The sequence below is a fragment of the Heptranchias perlo genome, chromosome 1, assembly GCF_035084215.1.
Source record: "Heptranchias perlo isolate sHepPer1 chromosome 1, sHepPer1.hap1, whole genome shotgun sequence".
Taxonomy (NCBI): Eukaryota; Metazoa; Chordata; class Chondrichthyes; order Hexanchiformes; family Hexanchidae; genus Heptranchias; species Heptranchias perlo.
In genome coordinates this window covers 180033651-180052436 of record NC_090325.1, presented here as the reverse complement: position 1 = coordinate 180052436, position 18786 = coordinate 180033651, and the positions used below count along the sequence as shown (strand labels likewise).

The 18786-nt window shown below is 39.9% G+C and overlaps 1 protein-coding gene across 3 annotated transcripts in view; it reads left to right on the top strand.

Annotated features, from left to right (window-relative positions):
* The window catches only part of kiaa0232 (KIAA0232 ortholog), a 122002-nt gene extending 108017 nt beyond the window's left edge, over positions 1–13985 (top strand). For 2 of the 3 annotated variants that reach the window (XM_067994322.1, XM_067994325.1), the window contains 3 exons: positions 471–579; positions 7560–7654; positions 11494–13985. In XM_067994322.1, coding sequence (XP_067850423.1) covers positions 471–579; positions 7560–7654; positions 11494–11676 — 387 coding nt within the window. In that variant the 3' untranslated portion in view covers positions 11677–13985. The remainder of the gene's footprint in view (positions 1–470; positions 580–7559; positions 7655–11493) is intronic. The other variant, XM_067994323.1, reaches the window with a different exon arrangement.
* Positions 13986–18786: the final 4801 nt, after the last annotated feature.

Sequence of the window (18786 nt, the reverse complement as noted above, 5' to 3'; positions counted from 1 at the left end):
TGTCAAAAAGATGACGATTGCATCCTGGAATTACTAACTGCTGTTAACAAGCTTTAGTGTCATTTATCTAATTAGCAAATTGATGTTGGCACTGCAACAAGGGTGCAGGGGTGGTAGAATTAATTTGTTTGACATAAATACACAAAGCAGTAAATGGCTTGTGTTGATTAAATGCCCAGGGTGGAGGTAGTCATAACTTAATACTGTTATTCAATATTTTGGTAGAAATTGGTAAGAGAAATGAAACTCTTCAGTAACTATCATGAAGCTTTATTCTCCTTTTATTTTTATCAATACCATTTCCATGGCATTAATAACTTCTCAAAAATATTGTACACTATGTAAGAGCAATGATTTTTTAAAGACTAATCAAAACTCTGAAGTATCAAAAATCCCTTCTATACTCCCATTTGGTGAAAAATAATGACATTTCAAAACACTGTTCTGATTTATTTATTTTGTCATGACAGGTTCCCTCTTCAGACTTGAACCAGGAAGGGAAGAGTGATTGCAAGGAGGAACCAGGCTGGTGGCGAGAAACACTGTACCCACAACCATTTCCTGGGATTGAGTGTGCAGGCAAGTCAATAATAAAATGCAGTTATAAAGTAAGGTTAAAAACTGAAGAAGAGGAAAAAGCATTATAGGAACAAATGGAAAGAAAACAGATTCTTTCACCCAATCCACCATTCCCTCGCTGGAAAGGACAGGCAGCTGAACTGTTTTCAGACCTGTAACAACCTTTTTTCTTGAGCGGCAATTCAGAGGCCTGAGATCACTGCCTGCCTGCCCTGTCTTCTGAGAGATGGTCTTTGGTTCAGAGGAACTTAAAATGAGAAGGAGCAAAACTAATGTGCAATGAATTTAAGAGATCTCTTGCAGTCTACCCCATTTCATGCAAAATTACTTAATTCCTCCTTAATAGTGTTCAGAATATTTTTGAAATGTTCTTTAAACACTCAACAACCATGATCCCTATGTTGCAGAGATCATGGGCCAGAATTTACTGTAGCGGGGGAACGAATAGCGCCCGCTATTTATTAGACTTGCCCGTGCCTATTTAATTTCCATGAAACTTTGCACTGGAAGTTGCTGTAAGTGGGAGATGGAAACGGTGCAGCGCCCTCTACAGGGCATCTGGGACTAGAATGAACACGGCAACCAACTGTGTATCTCTTTAACCAATCAGATTGAAGGATTGAACGATTATTTCACATCGTTCACCTGACGAAGGAGGAAGCCTCCGAAAGCTTGTGAATTTAAAATAAAATTGCTGGACTATAACTTGGTGTTGTAAAATTGTTTACGATTATGAAATGAACAGCGCAGAGTCTGAACCAGGAAGTGTAACTTAGAATATTGAATTCAATGTCAAATCAGGTACAGAAAGCGAAATAAAGAGATGGAAAGAAAGATTGGATTAAGAGAGAGGGAAAAGAGACAGAAAGAAAAAGTTTTTTTTTAAATTTAATTTATATTTTTAAAAAATCTCCAATAACAATTAAAACATGAAGGAATGAGACTCCACACTTGTAATAGTTAATTTTCAGTGCCAGAGACGTTGATTGGCAGTAATTAAGATTTATCACGCCATTAAAAACTGAATTGGACAAGCCCTAGCTTTCTGTGGCGGGTTTAGTTCATATCTACCATGCAAGTACAGGAACTTCATGCCAATCAGTGCATTTGAATGGTGAGGCAGACAGTGAGATGCCGTTTTCGTGAAGCTAACGGCGGAGTGGTGTATCGCAGACAGCAACTTCCGATTTTTTGCGTTAAACCTTGCATCTGTCCTCACCTGAACTTGCTGTGCGATTTGTGCATAAATAATTGTTAGCGCCTTTGCCGCACTGCTATTTTGATAGTAAATTCTGTGGCCATAAATCTATTTGAATTATATAAATCATCCAGTGACTACTAACTTACCATCAAAGATGGTTAAGATACTTGATTTTTCGTTCTCGCATTCCGCGTGTACTGCAGGAATTGAATCCTGGTCAGAACCAGTAAAGAATCACAAACTACAACATTCTTTTAAGATGTTTTAATCTTGATATGTCATTCATGTGACCGTTCTCTTCCTGTGGTATATAAAGATGCCTTCCTTGGGCAGATTGTTGAGTTTGATTTCTTGCTGATAATAAGAAATGCTGTCATTCTGAAATCAAAAATTTATAGAAGTCAAAGTAATTGTTTTTACTGCATTTTATTTTACATAGAGTTACATCGAGTCGACAGCACAGAAACAGGCCATTCGGCCCAACTGGTCTGTGCCGGCATTTATGATCCACATGAGCCTCCTCCCATCCCTCTTCATCTAACCCTATCAGCATACCTCTATTCCTTTCTCCCTCTTGTGCTTATCTAGCTTCCCCTTAAATGTATCTAAGCTATTCGCCTCAACTACTACCTGTGGTAGCACATTCCACATTCTCACCACTCTGGGTAAAGAGGTTTATCCCGAATTCCCTATTAGATTTATTAATGACTATCTAATATTTATGACCTCTAGTTTTGGACTCCCCCACAAGTGGAAACTCTATGTCTACCTATCAAACCCTTTCATAATCCCAAAGACCTCTTCAGGTCACCCCTCAGGTTTTCCTCAGTTAAAGTCTATCACTGTTCTTGCTGTGGTATCTTCTTAGAGGCAGTGGTGACCGTGGGTGCAAAGTAAGTCACTGTTATTGGATCCAGATTCCCGACTGCTTTATTTACACTCTCTGCAATGACATTGGTACCAGTCTGATTCACGTGAGGTCCATCCCATCTGTACAGCTTCCTCTTGCCTCTAGAACTTGTCCGAGTGTCTTGGGAATCTGAACTCTGTTTTCCTTCCTTTTCAAGCTTTTTTTCCCATTCCATATGCCCCATACCCTGGCACCATAAGGCAACACATCGTCCAGGACTCCTAGTCATGGCTGCAAAACAGGCTATCTATTCCCTTAATTATAAAATCCTGTTCTCTGGGTTAGTGTCATTTTTTCCTCCTACTTCGCTCCATGGTGCCATGATATTGCTCTTATTTAGTGCTCCCATGCGCTATGCATTTTCTCGTCATAGTTGATGAGAACTGTATATGTGTTGGACTAGTCCAGACCCATAGGATTTTCTTGTATTGGTTCCTCCCCCTGTTCCCCTGCATGTGGTCATCCAACTCTTTACTCTGCTTCACTATTTCCCCATGTGGATGACCACTTTAGGGGACATATCTTCCAGAAACCTTAGGCTGGAGTTTTTTTGAATCGCTGCTTATTTTTGGGTGGTTTTGGAGCGCTAAAATAAGTAAAATGGGGCAGTAAGTTCTACTGCCTCAAATCTGCTGCTTTTAAAAAAAACTGTACCCATTGGCTGGGAGTCCATTCTGCTGCATTTGAACAGCCAAATAGGTGTAGTTAACCTTCCCACTCCATTTTCCAAACTTCCACCCCAAACCTGACCCAAATTAATTCTGCCACCATAGAAGTGGTGGTATGAGCAGCAGAGTGATATTCTTGAAATGGATATCACTTTGAGGAGGCTATTTTGTTTGCTGGAGTTGAAGGTTTATCTTATGCCTGCATATCAATTTCAGTTGTTTGCTGTTCTGTGAATACTTTTACTGTCTTGTTTAGTCATCTGTGCAAAAAGTACAGTTGTAGACTGGAGACATGGATTTCCCTGTGGTAACCCTTCTATTACTGTGTTTTGAGGAGAAGGAAATGGAGGAGGTTAGGCGAGAGGCTCTTATATTGAGGCATCACAGAAGATGTTTGTCCCCAACACATAGATATCCACTCATCAGGATTTATAGTCCAAGAAGAGTACTGATCAAAGTCACCACTACCTTGAATTTTTTTGCTACTGAATCCTTCCAGACAGCATCTGGTAACTTCTACCACTTTAGTCAGGCAGCAGCTTACAATTACACAAAGAAGGTCACTGGTGCTCTTGGAGTGGGTTGCACACTTCATGTCATTCCCTGCAGAACCAGGGAAACAAAGAACTAAAGCTATCCAATTCTACAGACTGGCAGGGTTCCACGGTGCAAGGAGCTATTAATGGAATGGCCCTTATGATAACCCCTTCATTTCATCAACAGTGATGGCTTTCACTCCATTAATGTGCAGTTAGTGCACAATGCCAATCACCTTATCCTGCACGTGAATGACTACTACCCAGGAAGCTACTATGACCCTTTCATCGTGCAACAATCTACCTTACCAGCTGTGATGATTTTCAGAGGCATGTTTACCAATCAACCATCCTTAATCAAGTTTATCCACTGCAGTCACAGCTTATGACTCCAATAAAGCTTCCACAGGTTGGGGCAGGGGCACACCGGATGTTATGAGAGTATAAGATATGTGATAGATCAGACAGCAGGCTTTCTGAAGTCTCGTTTTAGGTACCTGGATAATTCTATTAGAGCCATGAAATATACAGCCCAGCAAGACTTTCCAAAATCATTGTAGTTGCTGTGCACTATGTAACAGCACAATGAAGGAAGGCTTGCTGCTTCTTGAAGCTGAAGGGAATGATGATGATGGGGTGGGTGAGGGATACAACATACGAAATTGAAGGGCAGGAAAAGACCAGCTGATCCATCAAGCCTGCCCCACACCATGTTGACCAGACCATCATGGGTAAACACTTCTTGCCTCTTTCATCCCCGCCCCCCACCCAATCCTGCAGCCGTTTAATCTCCTGGGAGATGCAAAAAAAGAGGAAAAAAACCCAAGCCCAGTATGGGAAAAAATACTCTGTAAAATTGCTCTCGGACCTCCTCAGGCAATCGAAACCAATCCAGGAGATCACATGGACCAAGTGTTATCTATAAAGACACTTTCCTTCCATATGATGCGATCTCTTCCCCAGTCAGGAACCGGTCCATCTCCCTCTTGAAGGCATGAAGAGAGTCAGCACCCACCACACCAACTGGCAATGTATTCCAGAGGCTCACAATTCCTTGGGGAAAGAAGAACCGCCGAACATCCGGTCTGTTCCTACTCTTAGATAGTTTAAACTTGCGTCACCTGGTCCTCCCAATCTATTAAACTAGAATAATCTATCATTAAGGACGCTATCCAGCCCTTTAATTATTTTATCTGGTCACATCTAAGTCTAGGCTGCTTTAAAGTAAATAGACCACAGTCCTTGAGCCTATCTGAGTAGCTGAGGTGCTTTAAGGTCGGAATCATTCTCGTAGCTCTTCTCTGGACCTTTTCCAAGGCTACTATATCACCCACCATGTTGGTGGACCAAAACTAGGCACAGTAGTCCAGATGCTATCTGACCAGTGACCTGTATGGTATCAAAATAGTGTCCTTTGATTTATACTGAATGGTTCTATTAATACAACCCAATACCTTGTTACCTTGTTAGCTTTAGCTACAGATTCTCTACGTTGGTCTTGAATCTTTCGTGATCAGTGCACCATAACACTAAGATTTTTTTTCTCTCTCATCCTCTTTCAGTATTGTTTCCATCAAATGATGCATGTATTTGGTGTTGCCCTACCAACATGCATGACACTACATTTATCTAAATTAAACGCCATTTGCCAATGTGTGGCCACTCCCCCTAGCACATCTAAATATTTTTGGATTTGATTGTAAGGGTTAAGACGGTAAAGGATTGCACAGATTTTGGTGTCATCTGCAAACTTACTTACCATACACCCAACACCGCTGCCTAGGTAACAATAAAGACTCGTGAAGAGTAGTACCGATCCCTGGGCGACAACGCTAGCAACATGTCTCCAAGCAGAACCACATCCGTTAACGACAACATTTTGGCTGCGGGATTGGAGCCAATTCCTAATCCACCGTTTCAAATTTCCAATCATACCACAAGATTCTACTTTGTGAAGTAACCTAGTGTAAGGTACCTTATCAAAGGCTTTTTGAAAGTTCAGGTGAACAATGTCTACCGGATTTCCCTCATTCACTACCCTAGTGACTTCCTCAAAAAAAAAACTCTTATCAAATTTGTTAGGCACAACCTATTTTTTCAAAACCTGTGTTGTGTATTTCTAATGGTCCCTTCCCTTTCCCAGTGATCATGAAGGGCATCTCTTACGATCCCTCTTAGCATCTTCCCAAAAATGGATGTCAGGCTGGTAGTTCCCTGGCTCTGATTTGTCCCCTTTTTTTGAAAATAGGAACTACATGAGCTAGCTTCCAGTCCAAGGGAACTATCCGTGACTCTGTTGAACTATTGAAGATACGGGCAAGGGACTCACAGAGCACCTGTCCCATCTCTTTCATTTCCCTTGGATAGATATTGTCCGGACTGAGTGCCCCATCAATTTTGAGCTTTCCTAATCTATCCAAGATGAATTTACTATCCATTTTAATATTAATAATGCTATTCAATACTGAGCACCCCTCGTCTGGAACATAAGCATCATCTACAGGAGTAGAGACTGATGCAAAATAGTCACTTAGCAGCTCTGCCATAACCTGAGCATCAGTTTGAATCTGCGCTACAGTACCCTTTAGTGGCCCTATATGGTCCTTTTACAGCCACATTTACTTTTCAGAACAAAATTCTCCCAGACGGCCAGAAAAATCCATTCACTTTGGAAATATGAGTGTGAGAATGTCATGTTGTGCATAATGGTCTGGTCAGGCACACCTTGAGTATTGTATTCAATTTATGTCACCGAGGCACAGGGGAAATATCTAAGCCCTGGAAGCAATGCAGAAAAGAGTCACAAGTCTAATCCCTAATATCAGAGACTGCTTATGAAGAAAGGTTGGGAAAACTCAGACTTTCAAAAGAAGTTGATTGAGAGAGGACCATATAGAGGTACGAAAGATAGAAAATGTTAATATGATGCACTTTAAACTTAAACCACAACACTAGGACAAGGTACAAACTTAGAAAAGACAATTTCAAGACTGACATCAAGAAGTACCATATCACACTGAGTGATTAATGCATGGATTGGCCTTAGAGTTAGATGAGTGGAGGCAGAAACTTGGGAATTGTTCAAGAGGCAGTTGGATGTTGTGATGGGGAAATTGTGGGATTCAATGGGAGGAAGAGCTAGATGGGCAGAATGGCTTCCCCGATCTGTACTTATTTTTGTAATGAGCCTCTTTACACACCTGATAGATGATTCCGCAGTCATTCGTCGACAATAAGTAGCATTTTAAGGCTTTGGTAGGTGAGTAAGAGCTATTTGTGTTCCTGCTGCAATAGCTGAAATTTTGTAACTTTGTCTGTAACAACGAAGGCAGATTTTAATCTTCTGATAATAGATAGGAGGAATTATGGTTGCATGGCAGCAAGTGTAGCACTGTTTATCCAGACAAAAGCAAAATTCTGTGCCACCAATTAAAAGGTCATTGTTAAAGCACTTCAGTTCCTATGCAATCTGTTTTAAAGATCCAATTCTACAATTTAGTTTACCCATGATGCATGATTTATGCATGATTTCTGTATCACCATGAGTACAAATGAAAATACATGGTTCAGTTTTCTAACTTAGTTTTATTTTAAGGCAAGTATGTTTTGTAAAAAAAATTAAAAAGTTGCTTTTACTTAACATGTTTGTGTTCAATTTTTTTTAGAATGCTACACTGATGCCAGGGAAAAGGATGGAACTGAGTGTCCAATTTTAAGAGGACATTCACACAATGGAGATTGTCTTCTCCAGTTAGACCTGGTAAGTTAACCAAGTATTAAAGATCTCTTTCCAAAGATAAGTGTTTCAGTTTTATACTGAAACAGAAATCCCTTATCATTAAATGACAGTTACAGTGTTTGTTTTAAGCTGTTTTTCTTGAGAACTGAATGTTCAGCATCCGGTAGCGTTAACTTAGGAGAGAAGTACAAGACCTATTCTGCTTTACTGAAATTTTGAGGAGATAAAGTCTGAGTATAATTCACATCTATGATTGTGCAATGCTGAAATTACTTCCATTTCTTAATCTAGACTCGCATCTGCTAAGAGCATACCACTATTTCTATGTTATTTTTACGCCCTATACCAGTGTTTACTCTTAGTTGTATTTCTTGTTTATATTGTGCTGACAGCCGTGCATGCTCTCCCTACTTTCACTATCGCAAGCACATTAGGTCTAAAGCTTGTGCACAAAATTCACTGGAACTCTTTGTGTCCACATGCTTCCCCTCACACGATAAATTAAGTTAACTGCTTGCACCATAATCATTGCTGCATAGTATAAAGAAAGGCAGTATAACTAAAATGGTGCAATGTATAAATTAGGATTTGGATGCTGACATACTGCTCACAGGTCTGACAGATTATGCTTTAGAATGTAAAAAAAAAGATCATTTGAATGAACCAGCCATCAATTCAATTCAGTTAGATGCTGTTGCAGAAGTTTTCTTTTTAAATGTGAAACATTATCCACCTCTTTTTTTAATTAAAAGACCAGGTAATGGTGGTGCATTGTTTTTTAAGCTGTGTACTAAGTTTAAATCCAGCTCAGACTGATGGTACGAAGGACTCCCTTCTCTAATTATTGCAAGGATCCTACGTGAAGTGAGTTTGGCTAGTCTAAACCTAGTTCCCAATGGCTGCAAAACTGTTTCTAAATTGGCAGAAACACAGAGGAAGGGGCACAAGAAAGGTAATGGATATGGGAAATGGTAGTTTAACTGGTGCAATAAGGGATACTTTTCTGTGGTTGGTCCACATTGCTAGAGTAAAGAAGGAGGAACATTATTCTGTGTCTGACCCACACTAAACGGGAGAATTTGACATAGCTATTGAGTGCCAGAAGTGGAAACATGTTCCAGTCCCCCAGTGCACCTTAATGAGTACAAACAAATTAAATCTAGAATTTAAAACCAGGTAACATGTTAGTATTGTTAGTTTAACCTGTTATGAATATGAAGCACTGTAGTAAGCAGGAACTAGAAGTCTGATTAAAGAGAACTTTGTATAGAGAAAATAGAATATGAGAGTAAACGAGCAAGAAATATAAAAACTGATTGTAAGAGCTTCTACAAAAGGAAGAGATTAGCAAAAGTAAACATGGGTCCTTTCAGAGGCAGAGAGGGGAGAAATTACAATGGGGGAATAAGGAAATGGCCGAGACCTTAAACAAATATTTTATATCTTTTCACAGTAGAAGACACAAAAATCATACCGAAAATATTGAGGATCCAGGGTCTAATGGGAGTGAGGAACTTAAAGTAATTAAGATTAGTAAAGGAAAAAGTCTGGAGAAATTAATGGGACTAAAAGCCAACAGATCCTCTGGACCTGATGGCCTACATCCTCGGGGTTTAAAAGAGGTGGCTGCAGAAATAGTAGATGTATTGGTTTTGATCTTCCAGAATTCCCTAGATTCTAGAATGGTCCCTGTGGATTGGAAGGTAGCAAATCTAACCCAGCTATTCAAGAAAGGAAGGAGAGAGAAAAAAGGGAACTATAGGCCAGTTAGCCTGACATCAGTAGTAGGGAAAGTGCTAAAATCTATTATTAAGGATGTAGTAACAAGACACTTAGAAAATCATAATATGATTAGACAGAGTCAACACAGTTTTATGAAAGGAAAATGGTGTTTGACAAATCTATTCGAGTTTTTTGAGGGTGTAACTAGCAGGGTAGATAAGGGGGAACCAGTGGATGTAGTATATTTGGATTTTCAAAAGGCAGTCAATAAGGTGCAACATAAAAGGTTGTTGCACAACATTAGGGCTCATGGGATTGGGGATAAAATATTAGCATGGATAGAGGATTGGTTAACGGACAGAAAACAGAGAGTCGAAATAAATTGGTCATTTTCGGATTGGCAGGTAACTAGTGAGGTGCCGCAGCTTGGGCCTCAGCTATTTACAATCTATATTAATAACTTCGATGAAGGGACCGAGTGAAATGTATCCAAGTCTGCTGACGATACAAAGCTAGGTGAGAAAGTAAGCTGTGAGGAGGACACAGAATCTGCAAAGGGATATAGACAGGTTAAATGAGTGGGCAAGAAGGTGGCACTTGGAGTATAATGTGGGGAAATATGAGGTTATTCACTTTGGTAGGAAAAATAGGAAAACTCAATTTTTTTTAAATGGTGAGAAACTATTAAATGTTGATGTTCAGAGGGAGTTGGGCGTCCCTGTACACGAAACACAGAAAGTTAACATGCAGGTACAGCAAGCAATTAGCAAGGCAAATGGTATGTTGGCCTTTATTGCAAGGGGCTTGGAGTACAAGAGTAAGGAAGTCTTGCTGCATTTGTACAGGGCGTTGGTGAGACCACACCTGGAGTACTGTGTACAGTTTTAGTCTCCTTACCTAAGGAGGGATATACTTGCTTTCAAGGCGGTGCATTGAAGGTTCACTAGCTTGATTCCTGGGATGAGAGGGTTGTCCGGTGAGGAAATAGAGTAGAATGGGCTTATACTCTTTGGAGTTTCGATGAATGAGAGGTGATCTCATTGAAACATACAAGATTCTAAGAGGGCTTGACATGGTAGATGCTGAGAAGTTGTTTCCCCTGGCTGGAGAGTCGAGAACTAGAGGACATAGTCTCAGGATAAGGGGTCGGGCATTTAGGACTGAGATGAGGAGGAATTTCTTCACTGAATATTTGGAATTTTCTACCCCAGAGGGCTGAGGATGCTGAGTCATTAAGTATATTCAAGACTTAAATCGATAGTTTTTTGGACTCTAAGGGAATCAAGGGATATGGGGATCGGGCGGGAAAGTGGAGTGGAGGTTGAAGATCAGCCATGATCTTATTGAATGGCGGAGCAGGCTCGAGGGGCCATATGGCCTACTCCTGCTCCTATTTTTTATGTTATGTTCTTACTTTGTACTTTTTCATAACAGCGCTTTGTTCTGTGTATTTAAATAGTTTTAGCAGATTTAAAAATTACATTAATGTTATTTCTCTTAGTAAATGAAAGAAGCTTTGTTTTCATTCTGATGTATGTATAAATAAACTGCAGTCAAACTTAATGCAACATTTGTACGTAGACTTTTTGTTACTGCAAAACAAATTGATACTTTAATATACGGTGCCTGTATAAAAATGTTAACTCATAGAAAGTTGTTTGAAAGCTCTGAAATCCTGCAATTTATATTCTTTCAGGTCTGTTGATCATTTCCTGAAAAAAGGTGTTCTAAAACCTGCAATTTAAAAATCAAATTATGTATATTTTGTTTAGGGCTTCAACAGTCAAATAATTGCAACATTCAAGAAATCTCAAGTGTACTGGGTATCTGCATAAATATAGCTGAGCTGGAAGATTTACATTTTATATTTTGCTCAGAAAGCCTTGTTCAATGCAAACTCATTGGGTTTTTTTTTAACTTGGATATTAAATATTAAGATTAGTTGTCTTGAATGCAACCAGGACAGGAATAATCAATCAAACCTGGAATAAAATGATTACATTTTTATTTTGAAATCTAATTTTGGGGAGGGAAACATTATTTTAGTTTAGTAAGTAATTCATTGAAGAGTAAAAATATTAATTGTGTAGCTCTAAAATAGTGAAAATTTTAAGAGTTATAACATTTTTCTATCTCAGCAGACTACTGCAGCCTGTGAGGTGAACTGCAGAGTAGAGCATGACACTAGAGGGAGGTCAGCTGTCATCCGCAGGAAGCTTTTCTCCAGCGACTGCTCAAGCTCAGATGAAACTGCTTCAGAAGGCGGAAGTGACTGGGATGACCCTCCAGATGAAGAGCTTTTTTCTCGCACACATCTTTAATTCTGCTCAGCTGTTTCTAGCTAGAAAGCAACTACCCTTTTAATAAGTTCACAACTCTCTTGTTGAGAGCTTATTGCTCTTTAAAAAAACAACTTTAGTTTTCTTTTCTTTTAACTGCTTTAGATAGGTATTTATCTTTCTCTTCTTGTAGGTTTCACTGTCAGGCATTGAATGCAGTCCCATGGCAGAAAAACTAATTAATAGTTTATCGAAACCTTGGCTTTTTCAACTAGTATAGGTTGTGTTTGTCAAAGAATGATTGTGCATGTGCCTATCTTACTAGCATCAATGCTTATTTTGCTGATTAATTACTACCGCTTTCATTACTACTGTAGGACTACCATTGTCACTAGGACTACTATGTCTACTACAACTTCTGCTATTCAGAGGCTCTTAGCATATGGCACAGTATAATGCTTTGTTGTAAAAGAATTGGGAGATAAATACTTCAAGCTAAACTTTTCACATAACTAGATCAGTGCCTTTCTGAATGCAGGAGAACAGCATGGATGAATAGACTTAAATCATCTAATTGAAACCTGTTATCTCACTTCAAAGTAGGAATGACAAGGTTGTGCTTTAGAGCCAGAATAAGTATAAATACCTTTTTTCCTGAATGATTCTAAATGCATTTTCATAAAATTGAGATAGGTTTTAGTGAGTATGGCTTGTGAAATGCTAACTGTGAAAGCCCAGGATTTTAACAAGTTGTGGGAAAGGTTTCAGTGTGAAGATTTGGATTGATCAAACAGAACAAGACTAATTTTACACAGAGCTTAGGCATCAGTATTAAACAGGAGGGTGGTAAAACCGTGTATTTTAGTTGTGTGAGAAATCCTGAGCCAATTGCAGTTAGTCCATGTTGTGGCTGTGATTTTGTAGATCTTAGCAGAATTCATTTTGTGTTTTTAGAGGGGTGTGAGGAACCATTCTGGCATTTTACTTGTGCTGACTACAAGAACCAAGTGTAGACTTAAAACTTAAGAATCTCATTTACATGTGTGACTGCAGTAGTGATTGTTGCTTCATGTGGCTTGCTTTGAGGTTTTTTTCCCTTATTTTGTAACACTGGTGTCATAAACATGACTTTGACATCATAATGTAATTGTTGAATATCTGTCACACCCTTGTGCTTTGAATCTGCAAAATGAAAAGCCATGGGGAACAATATTCTGGCACCAGGCGCAAGTAGTCATGAGTGCTTTCAACTTCATGACCGGCTACCTGGATCCCATGACAGTAATCGCTGGTTACGACAGATCAAAAATTTAAGTTAGGTTTTCCTGAACTTGAATTTATATTAGGAACAGAGTAACCACAGAATTTATCATGGTGATAATTGATATTATAATAAGAAAGTAGAAGGATTGAGTTGAATTAGCTTTGGGATAAATTCAGCATCCAGAACTGTTTTAAGCTGCAGTATTTTTTTTTGTTGGCATGTATAAGCCAGGCATAAAATATGAAATAATAGTTTGCATATAAGTTTGTCAAAGATGGCTATTATTTCTCTGTGCAGTGAAATAGTCAGCAATTTTAAGCATTAAAATTTTAAACTTTACAAAACATTTATCAGGGCCCTTTCTGTAGTCTAATTTTTGATTGGGGGTTATTTTATTTGAAATGCAACTTATGTAAACTAGCAAAAACAAATGCTGCAGCTTTAAGAAATTCATAACCATTATTTTAAGTAGGGTTATAGAATTTTAAAAAAATGGATATGGATGTTAACAAGAGGATTGAAAGCCTTCTCTAAATCATATTTGCTTAAGTTATGATTTCTTTTTAGAGCTGCTTATACAGATGAGGAAGGACTTCATGTCAGGAGATGCATGAGCCTGGCAAAAAAAGTAATATAATGTTGTATCATCTTGGGAAAGAAGAAAAGGCTTGAGAAGTGGGTTAGGGAATAATGAAACGTTTACACATGTCACCTGTACTTGTTTCCATATTTACGTGATTCAAAAAACTTAAAAGCAGCATTCAATTGGGATAGTTTGAGAAATGTGATTTCAAGTTTCTTATGGTCAGGTTTTCAACTGAGTGGTTTATTGAGGAATTGCAGGGGAGGGGAGTTTTATTTGCCATCTATTACAAGCAGGTTGAAAAGAGAACATAGAACACACTGTAGAATAGTGTATACCATAGCACTGAAACCTGAGTTCCCCATTTCTCAGTTGTTAGCCTTTTTCTAATTTTTGCTTAAAGTGGTTGTATTGTTCTCTGATTTCATGTACACCAGAGTAACTGATTTTGTTTCATTGTGGAATTACTTTACACCTAAATAAAGACTCAAAAGTAAAATCCAATTGAGCAGTATTTTGGTTTATTTATGCTGATCTCTTTTTTAAAAATTGGTATTTAAATTAATACTCAATGTTGTTAAGTCAGGGGACTCACTAACTAACTTTGTCTGTTAAGACATAATCCTGAACAGTCAATTACATGAAGCAAATCCGCCTACTTAATATCTTTTTAAAAATATCTCTCACATACCAAATTAGCAGACTCTGAATTCAAGCACGTGCAGCAGCAGATTTTTGAGGGTTAAAGTTAAGCCACAAATAATCGCAGATGGATAGTGAGTGAGTACCACCATTATTTCCCCCCACCCCACCCCACCCCAAAAATACTCACCCATGCTGGATTACCATTTCATGGGTGTCAGCACCCCTCTAAAAGTAGCTATTCTTTGTGTGAGTGTCAACAGAGTGATTCCTTTTAAGTGGGGCATGAGAGCCAACATTGGTCCCATTCCTCATCTAATATCGAATACATGTCATTTCCAGCACCACACAAAATGACCACCATCTGTCTGCAGAATTGTTTTTCTTTAAATTGTTAACTGCCTTTATGCTGAGAAGCCTCTTAAAACTACGATCTATTTTCTAAATTTAAAAAAAAATTTTAGAAAACGTATGTTTATAATGTTTGTTATTAGTTGAATGGCCCATAGATTTCACTTTAAATCCTCAAAAATTGGACAAATTATGGGATCTTCCTCATGAATGAAAATACATGGTCATTCTTCCCTATGAGTTTTGTTCTGAATCCCACATATATGATGCGTAGGACATTCTTCCGATATTTAGTAAATAGCACCAATTTCTTTGTCTATACCTGCCAACAAATGTTAATTATTGAAAAGATTTAGGCCACGATATTGATGGGGATGGTGCGGTGGAGTCCGGTAGCGGGTGAAGAACCCAGCGGGGACGTGGAGGCCCTGCAGATCTTAAGGGCAAGGCCTCATTTGAATAATTTTGGGAAACTAGCGGCAGGTGGCTACAGCTGAGGACCCACGGGGACAGTTCCCAGCAATCAGTAGTGGGGAAAGGCTCCGGGCCGCGAGCAGGAGTGGGGGGAGACAAAAGACCAGGGCCAGGGCGGGGTGGGGTGGTGGAGGAGTCAAAAGCTCGGGACCATGATCAGGGGTGGGGGGGGGGGGGGAAAAGAGGTGGAGAGGAGAGAGAGTCAGAAGATCGGGGCTAGGGCAAGGGAGTCAAAAGATTGGGGCCATGATCGAGGCTGGTGAAGCCAAAGGCTTCCTTGTGAGGTCTGGAGGGCGCACTCATGCACCACCTGGCCCACAGGGGATTCTAAAAGGAGCTGATCTTCAGTACTCACTGTAGGCAGTCAGTGCCTCCCGCCTTGGATCTGGTGCTGGGCAGCTGACAGTACAGGCCTCCCCCGACGCACAGTTAAGTTTAAGTTGCGGCATCGATTATGTCATTGCGCCGCAACTTTTGAATGTTAACTAAGTCCCCGCCTGCCTTTTGCGGGAGCGTCATCGATGGCCCGATTTTGGGCTTGTAAAAATTAAAAAGGCCAGGAAGTCACCGGAAGGTAGAATTTTAAAATTTTAACCCCTCCCACGCACCTTTCCCACTGAGTGCATGGGTCGGGGTAGGGGGGTTAATATCGGGGCCATGGTGTCTTGTTAGTAGATACAGTCCTTGATACTACAGGCTGAAATGTGTAGCAAATCTGAAAAATGAAGTTGGAGCAGAATTTATTGAAAGTTTTTGTTTGCTATTGTTAAAATGATAAACATTATGTATTCTGTTGAAATAAAACAAAGATAATTAAAAATAAAAAGAAGGCCCAGATTTATTTATTTATGTGTATGTATAATCCAGATTTAATGACAAAAGACTCCCAATTTTGCTAAAAGAGTTAAAGTTACCACCGGAGGTCAATGTGGTGTAGTGGATCAAGGCACTGCGCTTTCACCTTTTGAGACCTGGGTTCAAATCCAGTGCAAATTAAGGAGATGAAGGTTTCTCTCGGTTGGTTTCAAGAATCCTTTGTGAAATGAACTAGATGCCGTACTGTCAAGACAATAAGGTGGTTCTGGAAGGATGAGATCAAATGGGCTGAACAGCCTTCATTCTTGTAATCTTCTGAGATTTGAACCAAAATGGATGAGTCTCTGCTAAAGCACTATCAGAACTTTTGTTTTCATAGAATCATAGAATGGTTACAGCACAGAAGGAGGCCATTTGGCCCATCGAGCCCATGCTGGCTCTTGGAAAGAGCGGGGGATTGCTCTTACACTGTAACTCTGCAAATTTTTTCCCTTCAAGTATTTATCCAATTCCTTTTTGAAAGCCACGATTGAATCTGCTTCCACCACCCTTTCAGACAGCGCATTCCAAGTCATAACGACTTGCTGGTTAAAGTTTTTTCCTCGTGTCGCCAATAGACCCTTGGTTCCCTAACATTTCTGGGAGGTTATTTGTGTCCTCCTTTTATGAAGACATAACCAATGTATGTGTTTAATTGTTCTGCAGTACCCCACCATAGATTATGGCAGGACTGACTTATGAGGAGAGATTGGATCGACTAGGCCTATATTCACTAGCGTTTAGAAGAATGAGAGGTGATCTCATTGAAACATATAAAATTCTAACAGAACTAGACAGACTAGATGCAGGGGGGATGTTCCCGATGGCTGGGGAGTCCAGGGGTCACAGTCTCAGGATACGGGGTATGTCATTTAGAACCAAGATGAGAAATTTCTGCACTCAGAGGGTGGTGAACCTGTGGAAGTCTCTACCACAGAAGGCAGTGGAGGCCAAGTCATTAGATGTATTCAAGAAGGAGATAGATATATTTCTTAATGCTAAATGGATCAAGGGATATGGGGAAAAAGTGGAAACTGGATACTGAGTTAGACGATCAGCCATGATCATTTTGAATGGCGGAGCAGGCCCGAAGGACCAAATGGCCTACTCCTACTCCTATTTTCTATGTTTCTAAGTTCTTTTGCCAATCACCTTAAATCTGTGTCCTCTGGTTCTTGACCCTTCCACCAATGGGAACAGTTTCTCTTTATTTACTTTATCTAGACCCCTCATGATTTTGAACACTTTTATCAAATCTCCTCTCAACCTTCTCTGCGCTAAGGAGAACAACCCCAGCTTCTCCAATCTATCCACGTAACTGAAATCCTTCATTCCTGGAACCATTCTAGTAAATCTTTTCTGCACCCTTTCTAAGGCCTTCACATCCTTCCTAAAGTGCAGTGCCCAGAATTGGACACAATACTCCAGTTGTGGCCGAACCAGTGTTTTGTAAAGGTTCAACCTAACTTCCTTGCTTTTGTACTCTATGCTTCTATTTATAAAGCCCAGGATCCCATATGCTTTTCTAACGGCTTTCTCAACCTGTCCTGCCACCTACAAAGATTTGTGCACGTACACCCTTAAGTGTCTCTATTCCTGCACCCCCTTAAGAATTGTACCATTTAATTTAGATTGCTGCATCTCATTCTTTCTGCCAAAATGTATCATTTTGCACTTCTCTGTGTTAAATTTCATCTGCCATTGAATAAATGGGGCAGTAGCAGCATGGATACAAAATTGACTCAGTAACAGGAAGCAGAGAGTAGTAGTGAATGGTTGTTTTTCAGATGGGAGGTGTACAGTGGTGTTCCCCAGTACTTGGACCACTGCTTTTCTTGATATGTATTAATGACTTGGATTTGGGTGTACAGGGCACAATTTCCAAATTTGCAGATGACACAAAACTTGGAAGTGTAGTGAACAGTGAGGAGGATAGTGATAGACTTCAAGACAATATAGACAGGCTGGTGAAATGGGCGGACACATGGCAGATGAAATTTAACGCAGAAAAATGTGAAGTGATACATTTTGGTAGGAAGAACGAGGAGAGGCAATATAATAGAGGTCACTATTCTAAAAGGGGTACAAGAACAGAGATCTGGGGGTATATGTGCACAAATCGCTGAAAGTGGCAGGGCAGGTTGAGAAAGCAGTTAAGAAAGCATACAGGATCCTAGAGGCATCGAGTACAAAAGCAAGGAAGTTATGATGAACCTTTATAAAACACTGGTTCGACCACAACTGGAGTATTGTGACCAGTTCTGGGCACCGCACTTTAGGAAAGATGTGAAGGCCTTAGAGAGGGTGCAGAAAATATTTACTAGAATGAGCTGGGGTTGTTCTCCTTGGAACACAGAAGGTTGAGGGGAGATTTGATAGAGGTATTTAAAATCATGGTCGAGACAGACTAGATAGAGAGAAACTGATCCCATTGGTGGAAAGGTCAAGAACCAGAGGACATAGATTTAAGGTGATTGGCAAAAGAACCAAGGGTGACATGAGGAAATTTTTTTTTACGTAGCGAGTGGTTAGGATCTGGAATGTAATGCCTGAGGGGGTGGTGGAGGCAGATTCAATTGTGGCTTTCAAAAGGAAACTGGATAAGTACTTGAAAGGAAAAAAATTGCAGGACTACAGGGATAGGGCGGGGGAGTGGGACTAGTTGGATTGCTCTTGGATAGACCTGGCAAGGACTCGATGGGCCCAATGGCCTCCTTCCGTGCTGTAACCTTTCTATGATTCTATGTGTCCACCCATTCCACCAGCCTGTCTATGTCCCCTTGAAGTCTATTACTATCCTCCTCACTGTTTACTATGCTTCCAAATTTTGTGTCACCTGCAAATTTTGAAATTGTGACCTATACACCCAAGTTCAAGTCATTAACATATATCAAAAAAAGCAGTGGTCTAGTACCAACACCTGGGGAACATCACTGTATACCTTCCTCCAGTCCGAAAAACAACCATTCACCACCACTGTTCC